At 44.5% G+C, this 19,590-nt stretch overlaps 1 protein-coding gene across 1 annotated transcript in view; it reads left to right on the plus strand.

Annotated features, from left to right (window-relative positions):
• Positions 1–19,590, plus strand: part of MAP2K6 (mitogen-activated protein kinase kinase 6) — an 80,544-nt gene that overhangs the window by 56,203 nt on the left and 4,751 nt on the right. Inside the window, exons 6-11 of the mRNA XM_035104067.3 lie at positions 3,457–3,573; positions 4,561–4,612; positions 7,792–7,919; positions 9,394–9,471; positions 11,923–12,059; positions 16,096–16,141. Of these exons, the coding sequence (XP_034959958.1) occupies positions 3,457–3,573; positions 4,561–4,612; positions 7,792–7,919; positions 9,394–9,471; positions 11,923–12,059; positions 16,096–16,141 (558 nt within the window). The remainder of the gene's footprint in view (positions 1–3,456; positions 3,574–4,560; positions 4,613–7,791; positions 7,920–9,393; positions 9,472–11,922; positions 12,060–16,095; positions 16,142–19,590) is intronic.

Here is a 19,590-nt window from a genome sequence, read left to right on the forward strand (position 1 = left end):
AATGTAGACACTTTAAGAGCCATCTGTATAATGAATTCTTGGCATATAGGGCATCAAATGATCCCGTGCCTAGTAGTCACCTTATGAACCTCAAGAGAAAATATAAAGCTCTATTAAAGGATAAGAAGCTTGCGGCAGAAAGAAACAACTGGAACAACCTTCTAAAAGCTGCAGAGAATAGAAATCCCTCCTCCTTTTGGTATCAAATTTCCCAATATCTGGGCAGACCGTCGATAAGGATAGAACCCCAAATTTCAGCTGACACCTGGGAGAGCTTTTTCGCTGATTTATATGCAGCCCATGCTGCTGGCGGAGAAAGACCAGATTTGGCCCCCATGCCTGAGTGGGACCCAGTTACCTACTCTGAAGTGGAAACACTTATAGACCAATTTAAGGCGGGCAAGGCACCCGGAGATGACCTTATATCCATTGATGTTATCAAAGCTAATAAGGATTGGTGGTGCCCACTCCTAGCAGCACTTTATACTCATATAAATAAAACAGCGAAGTTCCCCCCAAGCTGGAACTCAGCACTGATTGTATTAATACATAAGAAAGGGCCGCGTACTGACCCGGCCAATTTTAGGCCAATCAGCTTGCTGAATGTTATCGGGAAGATTTACTCAAGGTTTCTGCTCAATAAATTAACGATCTGGATGGAGAGCAATAATATTATCGCAGAGGAACAAGCGGGTTTCCGCCCTGGAAGATCGACAACAGACCAAATTCTAATCCTGAACCATCTGGCCGACAAATATGCTGGCAAAGGCCTAAAAGCCCTCCATGTCGCCTTTATCGACTTTAAGCAGGCCTTTGATCTAATCCCCAGGAACCAGCTATGGACAAAACTGGCAGCGACGTCTATTGACCGCCGCCTCCTTTTGCTGATTATGAATCTGCATACAAATACCTTCCTGAGAATTAGGCTAGATGGCAAGGGGCTAGTCTCTAATCCGGTTGCCACCACTAGAGGGGTAAGACAGGGCTGCTTGCTTGCCCCTGCCCTATTTAATTTCTATATTAACTCACTAGTGGCCCATATGACCAATGCTGCTTTCCACCCGCCAAAATTAGCAGGTAGAGCCTTGAATGTCCTCCTGTATGCGGATGATGCCGCCCTTTTAGCTACCTCCCCCATTGGGTTAAGGAGGATGCTTCGAGCTCTTCATGAATACGTGACCCAACACGAGCTCCATCTTAATTATGCCAAGACCAAAATAATGGTCTTTGCTGCTCGACCAAAACCTAATTTGTGGTCAATTAATGGTATTCCCATAGAGCAGGTTAGTTGCTTCAAATACCTGGGTCAGATAGTTCGATCAAACAGGTCCTTCTTGGCACACAGAGAATATATAGCCGCAAATGCTTCTAAAGCAGCTCTGTTGATTAGATCCCTGTACTCCAAGAAACAGGCACAAACAGTGGATGTTGCCCTGCGACTCTTTAAAATGAAAGTTCTCCCACTACTTTTGGTGGGCATTGCCTTGGGTACGCGTAGGGACTTTGTAAGATTGGAATCCATCCAATCACAATTCCTCAGGGCCATTCTCAGGATCCCCCCTTCTGTTGCGGGTGCGATCATGAGATTGGAGACCGGTTGCCAAGCCTTTACGTATGTGGCCCTGAAAGCGAAATTATGGCTATGGCTCAAACTATGTTTCAGACCGATGGGTTTGGCCCCCCTGATTCTGAGGGATAATTTTAAATCTCCATGGGAAAGGGAAGTGGTAGAGGAAGTGCAAAAGTGCGGTCTGTCCTCCCTTTATATTGAGTCCATGACGTTCAGTCGCGCTAAAGCGATGATCGCTCAGAGATTGGGGGATATCGCCAGACAGGAGGACATAGCCCGTGTGAAATCTGGGATGTTTTTAGGGGAGCAGGTGTATCGGTCTGCACCAGCCCGTTACCTGGCGGATATCCACTACGTGGAATACCGCAGACTACTTACTGCGGCTAGACTGAATGTCCTTGATTCGGCGGTTTTGAGGGGAAGATTTGGAGGAGTCCCATATGGTCAGAGAATGTGCCATTGTGCCTTGGGTGAGGTAGAATCCACAGAACACATTCTACTGAGTTGTCCCTTTTATAATGATTTAAGGCAATATCTTATAGACCCGTATTTATCTCAGTTTAGTTCCCGACCAAGAGAACGGCAGGCAGCATATTTGCTAAACAAGCCCACTGGGAAAATAACCTTCTCAGTGGCTAAATTCCTTTTCCTGGCGCTCAAGTGTCGGAAACGTATAATCGAATGTCTTGATGTGGGTTACCTGTAGGAGGTTTAGTAGTGCGGTCATACCCCATTTATGTATCCCGCTGATGCCCTCAGTTTTATATTTTTATGTATCCCGCTGATGTCTTCAGTTTTATATTTTTTATATTTTATGTATCCTCCTGATGCCTTCAGTTTTATATGTTTATCTTTGTATTGTGAAATGTTTTTGTTCTGACTATCGGTCGAATAAAGTATATTGATTGATAATTTTTGGTTCTCTCTTAAAACTTCCATTTGGTGCACGCAATCTGTTAAATGGTTAAAGAGCGGTTGATTAAAAAGGTTGGCTCCCCTGCCCTTTTCCTTCTGTGTTAACTTTATTGATGAAATGGGGATTCCAACCTGTATGGCAGCTTGTAACTTCCTTTTCTCCTTTCTCCAGTGCCATGTCCCTTCTTCCTCTCCCAACACCTCGTGTTTCCCATTGCTTCCTAAAAAAGCAAAACAAAATTCCACACAGCAGGAAAGCGAAGTTTAGTGCCAGAATTCCGGATTTCTTTTTTAAATTGGTGTTTTGCTTGGCGTGAAAACGATCACTGCAGAAATTGAAATCCTGCTTCTGTTTCCTCATTGCACCAATTGGAATTTGTTTTGGAGGACGGAATTCACATGGGCCAAATAATCCTTCAAATAGCCCTTCTTGGCTACTGCTGTGCTTAGCAGACTTGTTCCCTTCCTCAAGGAAGTTAGTCTTGAGGCCCCGATGTTTCTGTGGTCAGAGGGGAGTCAGCTTTGTGGTGCTATGCTGCAGCTTCAGAAAATAAAATAGCTACGCAGCTTAATTTTACATTGTTAGTGAAATGGCTGAGATAACATGTGGCCGAGACTGGAATTCAGCCTCTCAGCTCCCCGCGCCCCTCCTGACTGCCTCACTCACGGGGGGCACCGGAGGGATCTTGGCACCAGGGCGCCAGATATGGTTAAGACGGCCCTGGCCCACCCTGTGGAGTGCCCTCCCATCAGATGTCAAGGAAGTAAACAACTATTAGAACACATCTGACGAGAGCCCTGTATAGGGAAGCTTTTAGTGCTTGATGTTTTACTGTGCTTAATGTTTTAATTTGTTGGAAGCCACATACACTTTGTTGGAAGCGGGTGTGTGTGTGTGTGTGCTTGTTTGCAGTTGGCACTCCAGAGTGGAGAATTATTAACACCATTCTTCTCCCTCTGCCTTTCCCTAGGGAGATGTTTGGATTTGCATGGAGCTGATGGACACTTCACTGGACAAGTTCTACAAGCAAGTCATTGACAAAGGCTTGACGATTCCGGAGGACATCTTAGGAAAAATAGCTGTCTCAGTGAGTGCTTCTGTTTTTTTGTTTTTTTGCTTTCATCCTCTTCCAAAGGGGATTCAGCTCCCTTTCCATCTTTGCAGCCCACATCTGCCAGTCAGCTGTTAAATGTAAGAAGTTGCAAAGGGAAAATGGAGAACGAATAGCAGCTGGCTTCTCTTTTAGGGCTTATCCCTGGTATTTATGAGCCACATCTTCCTAAAAGTAGCCTGGAAAGCCCTTCATGAGAGAAGAGCCAGAATTTGTTTTGCAAAGCGGGGTTAGGGAGCCCTGTGGGGAAATGTTAAGAGAGAGGTGAGCTGAGGGCCAAATGACATGCAATGAAAATACCCGTTTGTTCTATGACTTTATTTTCAAAAACTGAAAGTTACCTGAGGATGAGGGACTGGTGGCTTGATCGCAGATTGCCATTGGAGAGGGGATGCTTAATTGTTTCCCCGAGCCATTTTTCTGCTACGGGGAACTTTCCCCCTTCAACTCCTTTCTTACCTGTGAAGGAAAACAATATTTTTCCTCTGCAGGTGAGGAACAATCCCAGGGCTCCTTTCTTTTTGTGTACTTTGCCTCTTAGAAGATGTGTTTTGGAGACACAGTATACTGGGTGTATAACCTGGAATTCCAAGGTCCTTTGGAATTTAGAACTGCTGGAATTCAGCCATCAAAACTTCCTAAATAGTGATGCCCAAAGCTTGAACACTGTGATCCCTCGAAGGTTGTTACATCAGTGTTTTATTTTGAGCACACTGCAAAGAGGGCGTTGGAAGAGCAATGAATAGTATGAATCATGTTTTATCACCCTGGTGCCAGACTGCAGGCTCAGCGCTCTCCTGCCTGTTAATTGCCCAAACGCCCAACCTAGACTGTCTCCAGCCTGGTTAAGTGTTGAAAGGAGATCTAACCTGTGGCCTGGGAGGAAGGAGCGAAGCAGAATACTTCTGCTTCAGCCAGCTGCAGCTAGTTCTTATCTGTCTGTCCCTGTTCCTTTTTTTCCAGATTGTGAAAGCGTTAGAGCACCTACACAGTAAGCTGTCTGTAATTCACCGAGGTAAGTGCTACCAGAGTTGGACGCCATAACAATTCTTGGTTCTGGAAAATGGTCGAAGAGCGCTGTGTAGAGTGCTAGTTCTTTAGGTTAGTTTGAAGCTGCATCAGCGAACAAGACTTCTTCTCCCTGACGGCAGAGGGTACTTAGCACCCATGCTCTTTCCAGGCACAACTCAGGAAGCTGTTTTTGACCTGGCCAGTACCCTGTTTCTCCGAAAATAAGACATAGCCATAAAATAAGCCATAGCAGGACATTTAAGCATTCAAGGAATATAAGCCATACCCCAAAAATAAGACATAGCGATAGGCGCAGCAGCAATGCCGGCCGTGGCAGGAGGAGGAGGGAAAAAATAAGACATCCACTGAAGATTAGTCATAGTGTGTTTTTTGGAGGAAAAATAAATATAAGACGGTGTCTTATTTTCGGAGAGTATTGCTTTCAGTATTGGCTTTGCCAAATGCCCGTTTTGGTACTTTCCCTACATCGGCATCCCCACCTGCATCTGAGATAATGGAATTGGCCTACCTGTACATTGCGGTTGTAAGGATTACTGAGGTATAATGGATTGGACCCAAAGCGATGCAAAATGGAGCACTGCTACCGCAGTGGATTCCCCCCCCCCCAATCCCTTCCAGTCTCCTGTGTCTCACAAGCAGCCTCACTTGCAGAGTCAGGGCCTGCGCTAGAGTGGAGGCGCTTCAGTGATGGGGATATTACCTGAAATCGGGCAAAAGGACTATCTGCTTCTGCAACTTTGGGTCCAAGTAATGTATGTGCCTTGATCACTTAAGAAAAGCACACAAATGCTTACATATCATCATCATACAGGCAAAGGTAAAGGACCCAGTTAAGTCCAGTCGAATTTGACTGTGGGGTGCGGCGCTCATCTCCGCTTTCAGGCTGAGGGAGCTGGCGTTTGTCCGCAGACAGCATTACTATGGGATTTGACAATGGCTACTGTCACATATAACTCTCAACCAGTAGTCTTCTATCTCTTCAGCCCCAAGACTCACCTTTATCTCAAACATAGGTTTTCTTAACTTTTTTTTTTTATAAAAAACATAGGTTTTCTTAACTTTTTTTTTAAAAAAACACCACGTATATTTGTTTGTTTGGAGGAAGGAAACCTCCAGTTTAGATGTCAGACAAGCTAAACTCTGACTTGTTTCATCAGCGATCAGGGAGGAGTGCTGTCAGAACTTTTGAGCTCAATCACATTAAACCATAGTTTGTTTTAAACGGTGGTTGGATAAGATGCTCATTCTGCACATAGTTCTAAAACATGGCTTAGCATTAAGCATAAATCACTCATGTCCGACTTCCAAGAGACTGTGGTCTACTCCCACTATAAATAAACTGGCAGTGATTTACCAATTGGATTGACCAGAATTGTTGAGCTTTTTGGGGGGGAGGATGAGCCAAAGTTGCTGAGCTTTTTTTTTTTTTAATGCCTGGCATAAATTTGACCACTAGCTCTCCTAAGTCTCCTTCCCTGCCATAGAATAAACCAGGGTTTACGTAAGCCTTGGGCAATCTGGCTGGTATAACTGTTGCTAAATGTTGGTGCTAACCATGGTTAAAAGAAAGACAGTGGTTGTGCTCCAGGGAGAAGGAGCATGGGTTCTTAATGCTGGCTCCCGGCATGGGTGTACCCAGCATGGGGCAGGGGGTGCAGCTGCCCCTCCCTAGAGAAGCAAAAAAAGGGGGGGGGAGCTCCCACGCAGCAAAAAAAACAGCCGGCAGCGGAGAGCGGAGTTGCAGTGTTCATCCTCAGTGTGGACCATTCCCTGGGACAGGGAAGGATTGCTGGGTCACCTCTGTTGGTTTTTGCATCGTAAAGGTTCCCTCTAAATCCCTTTCTAGCCAGCAGCTAAATCACTCTAATCCTAGTTTCTTTGTTTCCCTGATCGCCGTGCAGTCCTGTGTTGGGCTGAACTGCTGCTTAAGGGCTTGGCAGTTTGTAGCCAGCAGCTAAATTACCCTAATCCTACCCTACCCTACCCCCTCTTTGTGCATAGCCTCGGGCCCCTTTTATCAGATTTGTTTTGGCAATTGCTCTTTCACCATATGAGAAAGCTGCATATTATTGCGGTACAGGGGGTTGGACTAGATGACCCCCAGGGTCCCATCCAAACTTTGAGGTACTATTCCTGGGTTGACAGGATAATAGTGCTGATAACCCCTATGATGCAGGTTCAATCCCCGTTTGGGCAAGCTGCATATTATTGGTTGGCAGGATAGTAGTGCTGATAAAGCCAAATTTTTGCAGGCCCAATCCCCATATGGGATAGGTGCATGTTCTTGCATTACAGGGGGCAGGACTAGATGACCACCAGGAGGAGATGTAGCTTGGGGGTCGCTTAACACCATAATCTTCAACATTTTCTGAGGGAAAGAGGGGCACCCTACCGTACTCTCTTCCGGTGAGAGTACTCCTTAATTTTCCTACATCTTTAAAAGATGTGGTTATTGAATTCAGTTTTGTTCCCGGGTGAAGAGTTTGTGTAGCACAGTAGTCTGCTTTAACCAGTGTACATGGTGGCAGGACTGTATATGCATTACTATAACCACACAACTGCCGGTTTGTTTAGTCCAGGTACGTAAAAAGGCCGCACCAAACAAACCTCAACATTTTCTTCAAACCCAAGAAAAATGATATTAGTATAAGACATGTAACTAGAATAGAAATTTTAAAAAATCAAGCAAATAATTGTAATAACTACCGTAATAAAACACTGCTATAATTATATATAATAAAATTTTGGTTTCATTCGCCTTTTCCGTGCTGAAATGTCACAAGCTGGATGACCATGGCTTGCCCCCCCCCCCCCAGATTTGTTCCTGGGTACGCCCATGGCTCCTGGTCTCTTTAACTATGGTTAACAGTGAGCCAGAACGGAACCTGCATCTCTGTTTGGCCCTTGTGACTTCTACTTAAACCTGTACCCCTGTTTTGGGACTTCCTACTGGGTAGGAGTCCAACTTCCGTATGGTGGCAGGCTCTCTGTCCCTGGCCTCTACAGCCTGGGAAAAGACATTATTTTCTTATCTCCTGTGGTTCTCAAAGCTGACAAGTGAAATGTATGATGGTGCCCTCTGGTGGCACATGTTTGTCCTCTTCCATTTCTGCTGCAACACGACTGCAAGCAACATTGCTTTCTGTGCATTCCACCTTGCAGATGTCAAGCCCTCCAACGTACTGATCAACACACTGGGGCAGGTGAAAATGTGTGACTTTGGAATCAGCGGTTACCTCGTGGATTCCGTGGCCAAGACGATGGATGCTGGCTGCAAGCCTTACATGGCAGTAAGTCCAAAATACCGGGGAAAGTTCACTGTACTTCCTGACTCTTTTTACCTGTATGGGGGAAGGTTTTTGTTTCTCCTTTTCAGAAGGGCTTCCACTTGTGCAATGGGATCTCCCCCTCCCCAATTGCTGAAATTGGCCAGGGGAGAGCACCCCCAGACCTGCTGCATGTCCTGGAAGGAGAGGGGGGGATCATTCTGTCTGGCAAGCCAAACTGCTTTCACTGACAAAACTCCCAGAAGAGTGTGATGTTAAATTCCGCCCCATTATTGCAAGACTGTTTAGATGGACTGTCTCCCTCTGTACTTGCAGGTTGTTGGGCACAAAAACCGAAACAAAAAAGATATTTTGTGGGTTCATTTTTTTTTGTTTAGGTTGTCCTTCTCTGCTCTGCTTGCATTCTTAAGCAAACTGGGGCTCCTCCATTTCCCGGGGCCAGTGTGGCAACAGCATTTCAAATGGCCTTTCACCCAGTCCGTTTACACTTGTGTTGGCTCTTTAATTAAAATCGCTTGTGACGAAATAACGTTTTTGTTTATACAGTGGTACCTCTACTTACGAATAACTCTACTTACGAATGTTTCTACTTACGAACGGAGCTACGTCCGCCATCTTGGATGCGGTTTAGATAGGATTTTTTCTGCTTACGAATGTTTAGATGGGGTTGCTTTGACTTACAATTTTTTTCTCCCAATGCATTCCTATGGGATTCGACTTACGAATGTGCATTCGACTTACGAATGTGCATTTGGAACGCATTAAATTCGTAAGTAGAGGTACCACTGTATAAGAAAATAAGTTGCTTATGGGAGATGCAGGCAGAGGGCCTTCTCAGTAGTGGCACCCGTCCTGTGGAACGCCCTCCCATCAGATGTCAAGTAACTATACAACCTTTAGAAGACATCTGAAGGCAGCCTTGTATAGGGAAGTGTTTAATGCTTTATTATGTTTTTATACGCTGGAAGCTGCCCAGAGTGGCTGGGGTAACCCAGTCCGGTGGGGTGGGGTACAATAATAAAATGATGATGATGATGATGAAAGATGGCAGAGCGTGATGAAGGTTCAGTGGGGTGATGGTAGCAAGGGAACCAGCACATATTGATTCTTTTTGCCATCCTGACTTATTTCATAACCAGCGATGTGTTTGACTGGCTCCCAGATTCATGCTCCCTGTTATGATGTTGAAGATTAACCAAGCACATCATCTTAACTGGCCTTCCCTGAACGCGGTGCCCTCCCAAGTTGGGCTGATAATAGCTTCAGTCCCAAACATCTGGAGGGCACCAAGTTGGGGAAGGCTACTCTTAACAAAAATCAGATTAAGACAGCAGTTACACACTGAATACACCTTCATTCATTTGCATGTATACAAGAAGTCGAGAGAGTCTTCTTTTCCCATCAGCTGAGGGATTTACAACTTGGGCAACTAAATATAATACTATATGTGTTCTATCTCTTCCTCCCTCCACCCCAGCCTGAAAGAATCAACCCAGAACTAAACCAAAAGGGATACAGCGTCAAATCCGATATTTGGAGTCTGGGAATCACTATGGTAAGAGTTTACACAGGAAGGCCTGATGGATTGTGCCTACTGAAGAGAGTTTTGGCTGTTCGGCCTTGTTCCACACGTAAACTATTTTGCAATCTGAGGCTGATTGCGATTAATAAAATGCCTGAATACAGCTCAGGCCTTTAGCCTTCAATGCAGTGAAGACATGGTGAGCTCAAAATGTGTCCATGTTTAAATGCAGGACATTCTGTGAGAGGAAAGATAGCAATTTCACTGTTTTAAGTTCGCCACTGTACTTACAGAGCCTACTGGCTTATATAGCGGTCACGGGGGTTACGTGACAGCAGGAGAAATGTGTTTTGACTGCTTCTGCCTCTTTACATGGGCATCTGTCATGGATGCTTTAGCTGAAATTCCTGCATTGCATGAGGTTGGATTAGGCAACCTAGCTTGGGGTCTCTTCCAACTCTACAATTCTATGATTCTATTATTTTATTGAGGCTGGAAGTAACTCTGTGAGTAACTGTGTGAGTAACTCTGTGAGGGCTGCGTTAATACTGGACTAATACTGGCGGTTGGAGTTTATAGGAAGTCCAGAACAGTAGTCTTCAACCTTTTTTTTTTTCAAAAACAAGACCCATGACTCTTAGTTTAAATGCGTGCATTTTAGTATTCCATTCTATGCCATATATTTGTCTGGCAGGTATGTCTGTGAGTGTGAGTGAGTGAGTGACAGAGAACACTATTACGGATAAGGCATATAGCAGTGGTTTTCAGCCTTTTTTTACATGTTGAACACATGTTGCAGAAAACTTGGGAGAATATGAACATCCTTCACCAACCCACCACGTGTTTCGGACTACAAATCCCATCATCCCTGACAATTGCCCATGCTGGCTGGGGCTGATGGGAGATGTTGTCTAGGAGTGTAGTCCAAGATACCCAGAGAGCAAGAGTGATGGGGGGGGGGAGATGGTACGAGGGCATGTGTTCCTTTCAGGTGGGGTACAGGCCTATTGAGCCTTATCACCACCACATGTGATTTGAGAGTGTGCCATGGCACAAACACAACATCCCAAGTTGTCGCCGATCGCCAGGGATGATCTGTAGTTGCAAGTAAGCAGACTTTTGAGGAAACTTGCCCACCAGGACTAACCTTCTCATTGAGGAGCCCCTGATACACTTCTTGAAAACTTGGAGATTCCCCCCCCCCAATGCATTTTGAGAGCCACTGGCGTGAAGAAACACCTCATTGGAGCAGTTCACTTTTCCCCCTTTCTGGATTTAAAAAGCCAAAAACGCTAGTGGAGTTTTAATGTTGAAAAGCTGCACGGGTGGATTTTACTTTCTTTTCCATCTTCAATTTTGCTTCCCGCCCTCCCTTCTCCAGCTGACCTCTTGCAGACCTGAAGCTGTGCCTTCTCGTTTTGTTTGCAGAGGTGCTAATTCCCCCCCACAAAGAAGTGTTTTCACTTTGCGTGGGTATCCGAGCTTCCCTTGACAACGTTCAAGAGACATCAGATGAATTGTGCTAAGAACTGCAGGCAGAAACAGGTCAGAAGGAAAGCCAGGCTGCCAGGAGAGACGCCTAGATTTCCGGATGTCATGTCAGTTTGTATGCCGCCGGTGGCAGCCTGTTTTCTAGAGCAACCAAGTCGGCAGCTTTGAGCATCCTTGGAATTGATCAGTTTTTAAACTCGGGACTGGCTTCCTTTAAAAAACAACAACAACTAAAGCAGACTGGTTTGGGTAGGCAGGTGAATTTCAGCACGTACAAGCGTTCCGCAGCCTCTTTTAAAACAGTGCTTCCGATAAATGCTAATGCAGCTAGGCACCAATGTGCATGCGTAGGTTGTTTATCTGAAAGGAACCTGATGCCCTGCAGTCATAATCTGTCTCCATACTTGCTCAACTGGCACCATGCCTTCTGCAGGGAATCAAGAGCATTCAGAGCAAACCGACAGCTTCTTTTGGCAAGCTGGGATCATTCTCCAGGGAACGACGAGTCCCCTCTGGTTGCAACAGTCCCGGCGGGTAGGGAATGGGGAGGGAGAGGCCGGGAGGGCAGAGAGCATACCTTCCCCTGGCATCCTGCATTCTCCAGGGAAGGCTGTGGGTACGTGGCGCAAACCAGCTGAACTGGCCTCACATGCTGCTACTTTTAAATATTCCCAGAAACATTCCGTCTCCAGGGATTCGCACAGGCTGTGCCTTCCAGAGGTGCCAAATGAGCCCAGGGTTTCTAAGGGGGGAAAGAAAAGAGGGAGCAGAAGCCGTTAGAGGAGGTCTGGTGCCATTGCGGGGCCATGCCTGCAGATGGCAGCAAAAGCTATGGTTGTTAGGGAAACGGAACAGTGTTGTTTGCCTCCTGACTGTACTTTTTAGATAAGGTACCTTTTTAAAACAAACAAACAAACAAACAAACAAACAAACAAACAAACAAGAGCCTAAGAAAGTGATCTTGACGTCTCTCCATCTTCTCTCCACGCCCAGATTGAACTGGCAATTTTGCGGTTTCCGTACGAGTCCTGGGGGACGCCATTCCAGCAGCTCAAACAGGTGGTGGAAGAGCCATCGCCTCAGCTTCCAGACACCTTCTCAGCAGAGTTTGTTGATTTTACCTCACAGTGGTAAGCGTTAGACATTTTTTGGGGGGTGGGGGTGGAATGGGGCGGGGACCCCATAAGACCCCAACGTAACTTTTGAGCCTGCTCCCAGACTCAAGCAGTCAACGGGAGTGGGGGGCGGGAGAGGCAAGCCTGTGGCTTTCCAAATGTTGTTGGATTCCTAGCTGCCATCAGCCTCTGCCAGCGCAAGCAACGGCCAGGTATTAATGATCATTATTGCTATTATGGATACATTTAATCACCTTCCAAACAAGCATCTCAAGGCAGCGTACACTTAAAAACAACAACAACCAGTTAGAAACACAAGAAGGAACCAATACACTTAAAGCAAGACTAAATACATACCACGTAAACCCTTGTGGGTGATAGGAACTTTAGTCCAACATCATTGGAGGGCGGCAGGCTCCTCTAACGCTGACCTAGTTTATTGTTGTTTGTGTGCACCAAATGCTGTTGAAGACCTTTGCGGGCTCAACAGGCACTTGCTTGGTTTTAATACTGAAAGGAAAGATACCAAGAACTCTGGCTAGAAATTTCAGTGCTAGGAATAAATCCTACTCACGAGTTGCAGTCAAATAAAAGTATGTATTCTAGTAAGAAGAGCAGATTTCAACAGAACACGAAAATAGCTTCAAGCTGAAAAGAGCATAGGCAGCTTCAAATGAGTATTACAACTAGAAATCACAAAAATGTGTGTACATAATAATACGTTGCAATGTAAAGACACAAAAGATATCAATTAACAATGGCAGTAAATATGAGACCGATTCCAAAAGTGTTCTGAAGGGTCGTTTTATATAGAGCCGAAGTGCCGAGTCGATTCAGGAAAAGAACCCAGGACAGGACCCTGTTTCGATGTGGACGCCTTCGTTAGCTGGTAATATCAAATAATATCAAACAATACATAGATTACATCAACATTCTAAATTGGCATGTCTTAAATTTTGCAATATCACATAGCATTTTATAGCAAAGGAACCAATGTATTATTTGATACGACCCTTTAGAACACTTTTGGAATTGGTCTGATATTTCCTGCCATTGTTATCTTTTGTGTCTTTACATTGTAATATATTGTTATGGACACACATTTTTGTGATTTCTAGTTGTAATACTCATTTGATGCTCTTGTGAGCTTGAAGCTATTTTCGTGTTCTGTATGCATATAAATGCATACACATAATTTAAAAGTATTAGTTCTGCACCACCCTTCATTTCAGGATAGTTTGCAGTAACAAAATAATGTCTACATTAAAACTATTTCAATAAATACATAAATCAAATGCACTACCTTATTAGTTTATTTTTTAATAAAGAAGAATTACATGCTGCCTTTTTGGCTCTTAAGAAAAAGGTACAAAGGCAGTTTGCAGCTATAAGGGTCAAAAACACTGGGTTGGGGCCAGAATTCACACTACAGTAAAGGAGAAAAAACAAAACAGTAACTTGAATCAGATTCAAAATGCATTAAAATTCTGCTGCAACAACAACAACAAATGGGTCCACTGCTCGTCCCAAATGACGAGCTCTGGTGTAGCTGAACTGAACTTGCTTTTGTCCCCCTGGGTGAAATTTTAAATTGTAAGCTCATTGGGGCAGGAGCCAGTCACCTTTTACTTTATAGTGTAAAATATACCCATGCTTGTGGGGTAAACCACACCTTGTCCCCAGAATTCATCTTATCAGTTAAAATCTTTGCAGGATTGAGGTTATGACAGGTATAAGAAGCCCAACCCTCCTTGAAAATTTGTCACAAATATCCATAAAATGCTGTAGGATGAGGTAGGGATAATTATTTTAGTCCACTACTTGCTTTTTTAAAATAAATAAATAAATAAGCCAGTTTAATTACTCAGCAGATGCTTGCCTTTGGCTGCTATGGCACGATCACGATACTTGCTCTGGAAGTAGCTGCTCCATTGTTTTGAAAACAGGCAGAAGCTCTCAAGGGAATCCAGGCAAGGTGCATATGTGAGCCTGGTCTTTACGTCAGCCGCCTCTACTTCCACTGCCTTCTTCCTGAGCCAAGACACGTGTGTCTGAGTGAACTTCCCTCAAGGACTTTTTCCTGTAGCTTTCAGGAAATGTCACATTGACCTCCCAGTGGTCTATGTGGGAAGTGACTCAGTGTGTCAGAGTTCTGGTCCTTTACTTCTCTGGGGCAAGATGTGAAACACCATTGTGCCGAGGCAAATCGCATGTGGAGATGGACCTGCGAAGTAGATGGGAGTGTGAGGAGAAGAGAAAGGACCGTTGAGATAGAGCAGTGTAGAGTCTTTGGTTCCTGCAGGCTGCCTAAAAAGATTGGAGCTCTTTTTGTGACATATAAATGGGCGCTGTTTTACTTCATTGTTCCACAGTGGCCTTTTTTGAGCCATTTAGTCCTCACACTGTAAGTTTGTTCTTACAGACGGCCAAACTTGCCATCCCATCTAGCACCTTCAGTTTACATCTTGCATCTTCAGTTTACCCCTATCTTTCCTTCTGCCTTCTTATTGCTACTTTCATCCAAATCCCCCCCCTCTCTGTGTGTGTGTGTGTGTGTGTGTGTGTGTGTGTGTGTGTGAGAGAGAGAGAGAGAGAGAGAGAGAGAGAGAGAGAAATACATTTAAATTCTACAAAAATGCACCCTAGGTTCATAGTTAAGTTATGAAAAGTTTATGGGAAAGGAATAAATTAGCAGGAGAATATGAAATTTCCTCATGGCCAGCTTGGATAGGGTTCCAAGGGTTTAATTTAATTTAAAAAACCCAACAGTTTTGGACATACACACTCTCTCCTGTCAGTTTGGATAAGCAAAGACATGGTGTGTGTATGTATATATGCACACACGAAAGAATCATAGGGTTTTGTTATATCACACAGTATAAGAGTTTCCGTAAACCTGAGCTCTGAGATGATGCAGCGAGAGATGGGCAGGAAATATCCCTTCTGTAAGCATCCTTCACTTCCCCCCTAACCCCCCCCCCCCGGCAAATCCCAGAAGAGGGATGTGTGTTTGCTATAGCCCGATGATCACACTTTTGTTTCTCTCAGTGTGACACTTTACACCTCCTTCCCCTCTCTGCTAAAGCATGCGTACGTGTGGAGATCTTTTTTCAAGTCACTCCAAGCATCTTCCCCATAAATACTCTGCCAGGAAGTGAGTTGCTATTACATCCTGTCTTCAAAGCTATTTTCTGCTGCAGGGAGACCGGAATAAATGGATCTTTTTTACCCTTCCATCTCGCCCGTTCAAGTCGCAGACAAACTTTCCCAGCCACCCATTGTAGTAATAATAGCTATTTGCAGAAAGGATGAAGCATGCCAAGCTGGCCTGTCTTGGCAATGGGTGAAGCAGATCAAAGGTGATGGGAAGGTAGAACAGCCCACAGTGTTGTGTACAGCTGATAAATGGATATTATATGTGCTCATCTCTTTGGGGGGTGGAGGTGGGAATGTCTGGGGAGGCTCATCTACAAGTAAGTATTGGTTTTATGCCTGTTCAGCTATCCTGGTGCCCTGCAAAGTATCCTGGGAATTGAAGTTTGGCGAGGGCACTGAAACAGCTTGTCACCAGCTGTGCAGAATTTAAAGTTTGCCTTGGAATCCCAATCACCCTTAAGTCACCATACTAATGATATGCCCGAAGGGCTCCTCCCGTGATTCCCAGAGAGCAGGGCAGAACAGCTTCTCCTGGCGTCTTCTCCAAGGTCTGCAGTTTTAAGAGAAGTTTAAGCATGGGAATTAATGCAGGAGGGGGACGGGACGGAATTCTGTGTGCATAGCTCTCTACATGCATAGGCAGGCATCTCTGGGATGATGCATGATCTAGTTACATGTGTGGGTGGACATCAGTTGTTATCACTTTGGTTCCATTTCTGGTGTCCTTTGGTGCTGAGACTGGTGCAGAGCAAGTCTCATCACCCTCCTTTACAGGGACACAGATAATTCCTTGTGTTTTCACGGGCAAGTTGGCTGTTTGCTTCTATTGGTTGAAACACACCTATAGCTTTCTTTTTTTCCCCTCTCTCTCTCTCTACCCCCACTCCCATTCAAGCTTGAAGAAGAATTCCAAAGAGAGGCCAACATACCCTGAACTAATGGTGAGTTTGTAGCCGCAACAGATCCAGGTGCAGTACAGGCAAAAAACACAAGTTTTGGTTCTGACAACTTGTCGTTGCAGATGCTCATCCTGAGAATTGGTTTGTTTTTTTCCTCTGGGTGGACGGAAACCCACAAATGTTAGCGTTCTTTTATGTTATCTGAATCATGTTTTGAGCCAATAGCTTACCTTAGGAAGTCTGAAATCCAGCGGCTGCCTTAAGTCCCAAACCCACACATTACTCAGCGAGGTGCAGAATGGGTGAATTTGTACTGGAATCCACAAAGATCAAATTCATTAAGTAGCCTTAATCAGCACTACTGTTTCTGCCGGATGGAAACTCAAGAACCAATTAGGGTTGCCATATTTCAAAAAGTGAAAATCCGGACACAAAAGTTGTTGAGCTTCTCCTGGACATTTAAGCAATTTCTGCCTGGACGTTGCTAAAAAGGGCCCTGCAGTTTGGAGGGAGACGACTGTAGTTTTTCTTTCTGAAGTGGCTTTTATACAAATATACAAGCTGCTATTACTGCATGGGATCCATTTTTACGGTAGAAAAGTTGCAGTTCCTTTTCTCTTCTGTGACCTGCACCCATGAATCACTATATCAACTGTAGTAAAGACTGCATGAATTTCCAAAAACTTTTGCGGCAACCACCACCATGTCTTGCTCACCTCTGTGAAGTCCCTGGGGAAGGGAGGTGGGGACTTCTGGCAACGATTTCAACCCTCACATCCATGTATGTGTATAATATAGCAGTACATATTTCCTTCTTAATGCTGATGAAATTCTGAGATGCTCCCAAGCCTGCCACCTTGTTTTGACTCTTACTAAATGGTGGTTCTGGTATCCAAGTTTATGAACCATTATCCTCTTCTTTTCTTGTAAAAGAAATTTGTATAAGTACCCTGTTTCTCATATTTTAAGACATACCCATAAAATAAGCCATAGCAGGATTTTTAAGCATTCAAGGAATATAAGCCATACCCCGAAAATAAGACATAGTGATAGGCGCAGCAGCAATGCCAGCCGCGGCAGGAGGAGGAAAACAATAAGACATCCCTTGAAAATAAGCCATAGTGTGTGTTTTTGAGGAAAAAATAAATATAAGACGTGTCTTATAATATGAGAAACACGGTAATTCCTAGGAACGACAACAACAAGCAACACAGCATCAGCTTACTACACTTTTATTAATTTGCTGGTGAAGGTTTATCATTGAAACAGTTTGTTATCCTGGAAGAACTGTACTGTCTGCTGCTGTGCTTGGAGCACCCAGTTGTGACATTTGAAGCACCTATCACCTCATGTTTGTAGGACATTGACTGTGGAAAGGCATTCTGCCTCCATATCAGAGATCTCTGACAATGACTTTCCACTCCTGCCATTCCTGTTCATGGAACATTTACAGTGGGACCTCGACTTACAAATTTAATCCGTTCCGAATGCACACTCGTAGGTCGAAAACTTCGCAAGTCGAGTTTCCCATAGGAAACACAGTTTCCCATAGGAATGCATTGGAAACAGAAAAATTCGTAAGTCAAGGAAACCGCATCTAAAAACTCGTAAGTCGAGGAAACCCCATCTAGCCCCATCTTCTTCTTCTTCTTTGATTCTTCTTCTTTGATTCTTATTAGTTTGTGACTCCATGCACATATTGTATGTCTTCTGTTTATGAATTTTGAAACAGTATAGTGTTATAAAAATATTGCCAGTATATTATTAGCCAACGTGTTGCTTGTTGTTGTTCAGAATGTTCTGTTTTGCAACACGGGGTTTTCTTTGGTGGGTTCAAGCCCCACGCCGGGCAAAAGATTCCTGCATTGCAAGGGGTTGGACTGGATTAACCGGGTGGTTCCCTTCCAACTCCACCATTCTGTGATCCTATGTACCTTTCATTAACAGCTTATTAGGTGGAGAAAGGTCTCGATTTATTGGCTCTTGTTTAAAAATGCACCATAGGTGCATTTATATAATTTACCCCCCACCCGCTTCCAAATCACACAGTTTTTTTCACGTGGCTTTTTAGCACACACTGGGTTCGCCAGGGTGGAAGTGAGGAAAGGCATGTGCTTCAGCCAAGCTCTGGTTGGCAGCTCTGCACATTTCTATTGAATTAGGATATTGGATCACCTCTGAAATCTATCTCAGCATTGTGGTATTTTATGGCTGACATTATTGTTGTAAGGTCCTGTGGTTTGGGCTTTCCCCTCCCTAACCCTTTTCACTTTCCCATGGCAGTAGACATTGCGGTCCTGGAATGGGCTGGTCTTTTAAGGCTGAGGCTGCTTCTCTTCTGCTTTCCTACGTCGTTGAGGTTTCAAGTGGAAAATGAGAGGATGACTCGGGCACGGCTAGAGAGCTAATTTTCTTACTTACTTACGCTTTGCTTTATATTACCGCCGTGGTTTCCAAAACGCATCCTGGGGAACCCAGGGGTTCCTTGGAAGCTGATTGGAGGTTTCACTTGGGAGAATAACGTCCATGGCAGACTAAGCTTCCTTCAAAGACAGATTGGCCAAAAGGGTGTTCGTTAGGCTGGGCAACAGGCCAAAGTGTCCAGCCTGAAACCAAAGACAAATTCTTCACCCCAGAATCCTTTGCAACATAAGCCAGTTCCATGAGACAGGAAATTGCAGAAGGCTGAAAGTTTGAAAACTCGTTGTTTTCCTCATAGTTTTTTTCCCCTTTTTTCTTTTCGGACATTGATGTTCAGATTTTCATCTGGCTGGTTACTATGAAGTTCTTAATATTAGTGGCAGGATCCCATATACAGTCATACCTCGGTTTAAGTATGCTTCGGTTTGAGTACTTTCAGTTTAAGTACTCCGCGGACCTGTCTGGAACGGATTAATCCACTTTCCATTACTTTCAATGGGAAAGTTCACTTCAGGTTAAGTACAGACTTCCGGAACCAATTACACTCATACTTCGGGTTAAGTATGCTTCAGGTTGAGTACTCCTTGGACCCATCTGGATTGCATTCATCCACTTTCCATTACTTTCAATGGGAAAGTTCGCTTCAGGTTAAGTATGCTTCAGTTTAAGTACTCCGCGGACCGTCTGGAACGGATTAATCCACTTTCCATTACTTTCAGTGGGAAAGTTCGCTTCAGGTTAAGTACGCTTCAGGTTAAGTACAGACTTCCGGAACCAATTGTGTACTTAAACCGAGGTACCACTGTATTTGACCACCTTTTCCCAGGCCTCATCTCCAGCTGGAGAGAATGAGTGTTGATCCTTCTCCCTCCCTCACGCCCTCAATTCCATTTGCAGATGATGCTCTACTGACATGCTGGGGTACCATGTTAGCTATACCCACTGCTCTGCATTGCCTGGGTTCAGGGGAACACCTCTTCTGAGCATGGGAACACTGTCCCATTCCTACAGGGCTGGTTTACACATTGCTCCAACATGTACAGTGTGGCACAAGAATATTCCTGCTTAAA

This window comes from Zootoca vivipara, chromosome 2, assembly GCF_965207765.1.
Source record: "Zootoca vivipara chromosome 2, rZooViv2.hap1.1, whole genome shotgun sequence".
NCBI classification, from domain to species: Eukaryota; Metazoa; Chordata; class Lepidosauria; order Squamata; family Lacertidae; genus Zootoca; species Zootoca vivipara.